The sequence below is a fragment of the Triturus cristatus genome, chromosome 7 (assembly GCF_964204655.1).
Source record: "Triturus cristatus chromosome 7, aTriCri1.1, whole genome shotgun sequence".
Classification (NCBI taxonomy): domain Eukaryota; kingdom Metazoa; phylum Chordata; class Amphibia; order Caudata; family Salamandridae; genus Triturus; species Triturus cristatus.
In genome coordinates, this window is record NC_140590.1 from 778,588,427 (window position 1) to 778,594,426 (window position 6,000).

At 51.4% G+C, this 6,000-nt stretch overlaps 1 protein-coding gene across 1 annotated transcript in view; it reads left to right on the forward strand.

The window, feature by feature from the left end:
* The window catches only part of LOC146810537 (zinc finger MYM-type protein 1-like), a 30,396-nt gene extending 24,722 nt beyond the window's left edge, over positions 1 to 5,674 (forward strand). The window contains exons 3-4 of the mRNA XM_085614973.1: positions 4,842 to 5,230; positions 5,344 to 5,674. Coding sequence (XP_085471099.1) covers positions 4,842 to 5,230; positions 5,344 to 5,674 — 720 coding nt within the window. The remainder of the gene's footprint in view (positions 1 to 4,841; positions 5,231 to 5,343) is intronic.
* Positions 5,675 to 6,000: the final 326 nt, after the last annotated feature.

A 6,000-nucleotide genomic window follows, 5' to 3' on the forward strand; every position in this document is an offset into this window, starting at 1 on the left:
AGCCATCAACAGCCTCCGTGTAGGTTTGCCTGACGCGTTTCGAAAGCTCCTCAGCTTTCTCTTCAGAGGCTTTCACGGAAAGGATGCGTGCATATGACGTTCCCATTTAAATACGGCACTCCCTCCAATGGGATGGTCATATGGAACCGTGCATTATGGGAAGTATAGTTCGTAATCGATCCTCCCCCAAATGGATGCACGCATTATACTCTGTTATTAATAGGTCACATGGACCCCGCAAGCGGGTCCGTCCTAAATCCTCTGCTGTTGGCCCACATAATCGATTTGGTGAATACCTTGTCGAGTGGCCCCCAGTTATCGCGGGGTGGTGCAAACTCCGCGGCATGACGGCCGCGAATACATTCAGCTCAGATGTGTCCATCAGTTGAGTTGCACTCGGCCAGCAGCAGCAAGAGAACTCTCTTTCCATGGTATGGACGGCTTTCTTCAGTGCCGGTTTCACGGGCTCCACGCTCTCTCAGGGGGTTCGACAGGATGCAGGTGATGTTATAACCGTCCCTAGTCAGATGGTGTCACACCCCTCTTCTCCAAATAAAGGTGCACTGTCATTACGCAGATACATGCTGGTCATTGTGGTCCGAGCGGGTGTCTATACAATGATAGGGTCACGCCAAACACCTAGTGATGTCCCAAATCGTTGGTCACGGGCCATAAGCCAGCTCGAGTGCCCGGCAGAATGCAAAAAAGTATTTTTGTCGGACCCCTTACTCAGGCAATACATATCACCTCCTCTCTCCCCTTTTGCAGCAAAATAAAACCTCAATGGTGATAAACGCTGTCGGGGGGCTCCGCGTATTGCAATCTCAACTACAAACATCCAAAGTACTGGTCTCACGCGGTGCTCCTAATCGAGAGGGTGTGTCGTGAGTGAGCGACCCACCTGCTGACAACACATACAACCAACGTCTGATCCCAGGTAGGAAAGACACGACACAACTCCGGGGTCTTTGAAAAAGAGGCTTTAATGATGTTATCTCGCGTAGTGCTGGCAGTCCATGAAACGCTTGGGCAGACGCGTTTCAGCCTTCATTGGCTTTCTTCAGTGCCGGTTTCACGGGCTCCACGCTCTCTCAGGGGGTTAGACAGGATGCAGGTGTTGTTATAACCGCCCCTAGTCAGATGGTGTCACACCCCTCTTCACCAATTAAAGGTGCACTGTCATTATGCATTCACCCTCCCGAGCAGATGCATGCTGGTCATTGTGGTCCGAGTGGGTGTCTATACAATGATAGGGGCACACCAAACACCTAGTGATGTCCTGAATCGTTGGTCATGGGCCATAAGCCAGCTCGAGTGCCCGGCAGAATGCAAAAAAGTATTTTTTGTCGGACCCCTTACTCAGGCAATATATATCACCTCCTCTCTCCCCTTTTGCAGCAAAATAAAACCTCAATGGTGATAAACGCTGTCGGGGGGGCTCCGCGTATTGCAGTCTCAACTACAAACATCCAAAGTGCTGGACTCACGCGGTGCTCCTAATCGAGAGGGTGTGTCGTGAGTCAGCGACCCGCCTGCTGACAACACATACAACCAACGCCTGATTCCAGGTATGAAAGGCATGACACAACTCCGGGGTCTATATATATATATATTTATATCCATATGAATCATGACGAGAAAAGGCGCCCTTCCAGGTGGGCCAGGGCTTCCTAGCGACGTCACCGCTTAACAATTCAAAGTGAAAATCAAGCCTTCCAGTCGGGAAAGCAGGTATCAAAAGTTGTTTTAATTAATGGCCAGCAGTCAAAGAGTACATGTATCTATATATTCACTGAATAAAACATAGGTTTCAGGGACGTTATAGTTAGTTGGACATTTGACTCATATAAAACCAGAGAAATTCGCCTGTTATAGTTAGTTGAGCTAACTATAACTCGTGCGCCCGCAATGCACTGGTGATGACGTCACATATTATATCACTCATGACATGGTCAGTGACATCACTGATGACATCACTGATGACATCTCAAATGACATCACTAATGACATCATCCAGTGAATCTGTGTTTCTGTAAAGTTTAAATATTTTTCATATATATCTATGCCAAGGTGTATTGAAGAAAGAGTGAATTTACAAGTCCCTAAATGGATTATTTAGACGTGGTGGGTGGCTGACTGTGTAAGTGAGTGATTGAACATGTGTTACTTAGTGTCTCAGTTGGTGTATAAGCGACTCCATGGGTTGGTGAGTAGCTACATGAGTGTCTATATGGATGATTGATTTGTTATCTGAGTATCTGTATGGGTGCCTGAGTGTCTGTATGGGTGTGTGCGGGGGGGGGTGTGACTCTGTGCATACATGTCTGAGTGGGTGATTCACTGGTTGTATGGATTAAAAAGTGCATCTGGGAAGGGCTGTAAGGGTGAGTTAGTGTGTCTATGGGTGAGTTGGTGAGTGAATAAATGTCTCACTGGTATATGTGTGAGTAACTACATATGTTTTGAGGCAGTATATGTGAGTGTTGGAGTATATAAATGACTATACGTGAGAGTAAGTTATTTGAAGAATGGGTGTATTTTTAGAAAATTAGACTCCCGTACCGGTAGTGTACCAAGCTCCATCACCACGCGAATCCTATGCGAGATATTGCGAAACTCGTTAAGGATGCGCATTTTGTATCCGACGGCTTTGTAGCACCATGTCCCGCCTAATATCATATACGTATAAGGTCGCGCCAGCTCCTAGTTTGGTATGCGACAGCTGCGCGGTACCAATACGCGTGTTACGTCATCTACGTATATGTCAAGAATTCCTGCCTGAGACGTTCAGGGCGTTACAGTATAGGGTCGCGCCAGCTGTACAGTGCACGCTGCCAGTCTGCCACGCTGCCAGGCCCTGCGTTACGTCATAGACGTATGGTATCCCGCCGGGTACACCATTCCCTCATTTATTTTTTTATGTCTCAAAACTATATCTAAATAAGTTTAAAGTGTATATGAGAGCAAGCGATAATCTAAAATATTTTCCACATTTATATATTTCTAACTGTAATAAACTTATATTATGGTAAATATATTTTCTCAAAATCACGTCGGGTGCGGCCTCCGTGCGCGCTCGGTGCGTGCTTGCCATGGGACCTTAACAAAAAGCTTTTGATTGGTTCATAACATTTCCCGTTGTAACAGTTGGAGGACCCTACCCATTTTAGTCATTCTCTCTACACCGTTTGATGAGAGACAACTCTTCTGCTTACAGAGCTTTTTTGAAAACTTTTTTGCTGTGTACACATATCTTATAGTACACACAACATGCAACGATCATCTTGATCAATAATCATGCTCTGTACAGTAGCCTTCCATGTGTGATACCCATGCATCTGAAACGTTACATCAAAAAACAAATGTGTGTTACACGATGCCCCTGGTGTGTGTGTGCGCGCATTAGTGTGCTGCCTTTCGGCCTGGGCATTGGTGGCTCGAAGGTGGTATCATCAGCCACGGGCAGAGTGCACATCCTAGATCACATGTGACAAACAGTAAAGAGTAATGTGTAGATCTGTGTTGCAGTATGCTCTGTTGTCAGGCTTTACCAGTATAGTAGTGTGTCATATGTGAGACTTTCAGATTCACGTTTTACATGCATTGCTTAACTGTAATAACCATTATCACTGTGTATGACATAGCCTCACTGCTGATCCTCCCTCCATCCGAGCACATTCACATGTGTGTGGTTCGCGATAGCAACACTTTCAATAATACTGCACACCATTGACATGCGCGCATATCCACAAGTTTGACAACGACATGTGATGTTGTCCATTCAATGTTTTCGGACAGCATGGGGGCGCTAGGTGGCGCTGGACTGACATGGCCGCACTCTAGTGAGGCTCCAGCCGGCCAGGCAGATGTACATCCTGCAGAACCATCCTCCCGGTCAGATACTGGCGACCTAACGTTATCGGCGAGTGGCGCAGTGCTCCGAGACTGTCTGGTGCTGATTTGCCAGGGTTTGGAGGCCCAGTAGCGGAGATATTGGCTCTTGAGGTTGCCGGGGGAGACGCAGTGCGAGGTGCGGAGCGGAGAAACGGCTGCCAGTGCCACTTTTCACTGGGGATTATCGGGGCCTGCTGGGCCGCGGCTGCGGCGCTGCCCTGAGACTGTTGCTGGCGTCGCTCCCCTGATTGCTTGCCGAGAGGTGATCCCCCCCCCATCCGGGGGACCTGCCTGCTGCTGCTGAGGCCGGTGATCGAGTTTGGGGCTTGGGCTCGAGGCTAGCTGAGCCGGAGGGGCTGGCAGTGCGCCCTACACCGCATTCACCTACCTTGTCTGCGCACCCCTGAGGTGAGGAACGTCTGTATCCTGTGCCCGGACGCCATTCGTGAGCCTCCGGAGGGGGCGCCCGGAGCTGGTGTGGGACCGGGCTGGCGGGGCCACCTCCTTCTAGACTCCCTCGCTGACAGGCGGCGCTGGGGGCCGGCCCGGTGGACGCCTCTTCGGTCCTCTGCTCGGACTTGTGAGTCTGCGGCTGATTGGCGCTGTGGTTTGCAGGGCGCGGGGGCGCTGCAGCTCCTGCTGGCCGCTGGGTAGAGCTGGGCCCCTGGCTGGACATCCGGGCAGAAAATTATTGACGGCCTTCGGGGTGCGGTCACCTGGATAGTCCCACTGGAGTTGGCGTTGGCGGCGCGGAGTAGAGCGGAGGGGCGTGTGGTCTGCGGTTTGGCCCTTGGGACCGGCGCCTATCGCGTATTTTGACGATCACGCTCCCGGCACGGACTGACTTCGGGGCCTGGTGCCGGCGCCTGCAGATACAATGGGCAAACTGGACGCGAAGCAATCGACATTGCATTTTAACCCCCCCCACAAAAAAAATGCGTGCACAGACGGCGGACGGAGGGGAGCCAGGTCCCAGTGAGGAGGAGGAGGTGGACTGGAAGGCCCTGCTCGTGGGCATGCAGAGGAGCCTAACCTCTATCGATGCCAAGATCGATAATATGAACACTCGGCTGGACGCGGTGGTGCACCGGTTGGATCAGCACGGGGAGCGCCTGAAGGAAGCGGAGGGTCGGATATCAGAGCTGGAGGACGGGGCCGGGACTGGTGCAACTAAACTCTCTCAGATGGACCGACTACTCAAAGTCATCGCAGAGAAAAATGAGGACTTGGAGGCGCGTTCCCGAAGAAACAATGTCTGCCTGATTGGCCTTGCGGAGTCCAGTGGCGGCGGCCACATGGAGGAGTTCATAGAGGGCCTGCTGATCGACAAATTCGGGCGGGATCTTTCTCGCCGCGGCTGGTGGTGGAGCGGGCCCACAGACCCTTGGGACCCCGGCCGGTCCCTGGGGCTCCACCACGCCCTGTCATTATCAAGTTCCTCAATTACAGAGATCGCGACACTCTGCTGCGCCTGGCTCGGGAGCAACAACCGATTCAGCACGAAAATACCACTCTCTCGTTCTATCCGGATTTCACCCAGATGGTGCAGGAGGCTCGCCGCAAGTTCGTGGGAGTGAGGAAGAAGTTGCTGCAGCGTGACATCCCATACTCAATGCTGTATCCCGCCAAGCTCAAGATCACTCATCATGGCAAAGCACTCTTCTTCGGTAATCCTCAACAGGTGGAGGACTTCCTTAGAGACCAGCGATCCTCCGCCTCCCCGCGGCGCAGCCCTGGGGCGAGATCTGGGTCTCGGTCTCCGACGTCTGCTCCGGACTGATGAGTATTAATGTCATGAGTTCTTCGTATTCCTTCCTTTTGTAACTCTTTCTCTCTTCTCCTTGCTCATGTTTCCCCACGTTCTTTTCTCCCCTTTGCTCATGCCTTCTCCCAGATGCAGATATGGACTGGCTGAATTTGCAAGTTGAAAGCTTTGACTATGGAGGGGGGGCTATTCCAGTCCTTTGGTCTCTCGTTGAGCTCGTGGGGGTCAGGAGAGCATCGAGATCAGGAGCCCCACTTGTAACGCTACTCCATACGTATGATGTACTGGCAGGGAAATTGACGCTACTATTTGCCTTGGCACTCCCCCTCCCACCCCACTTA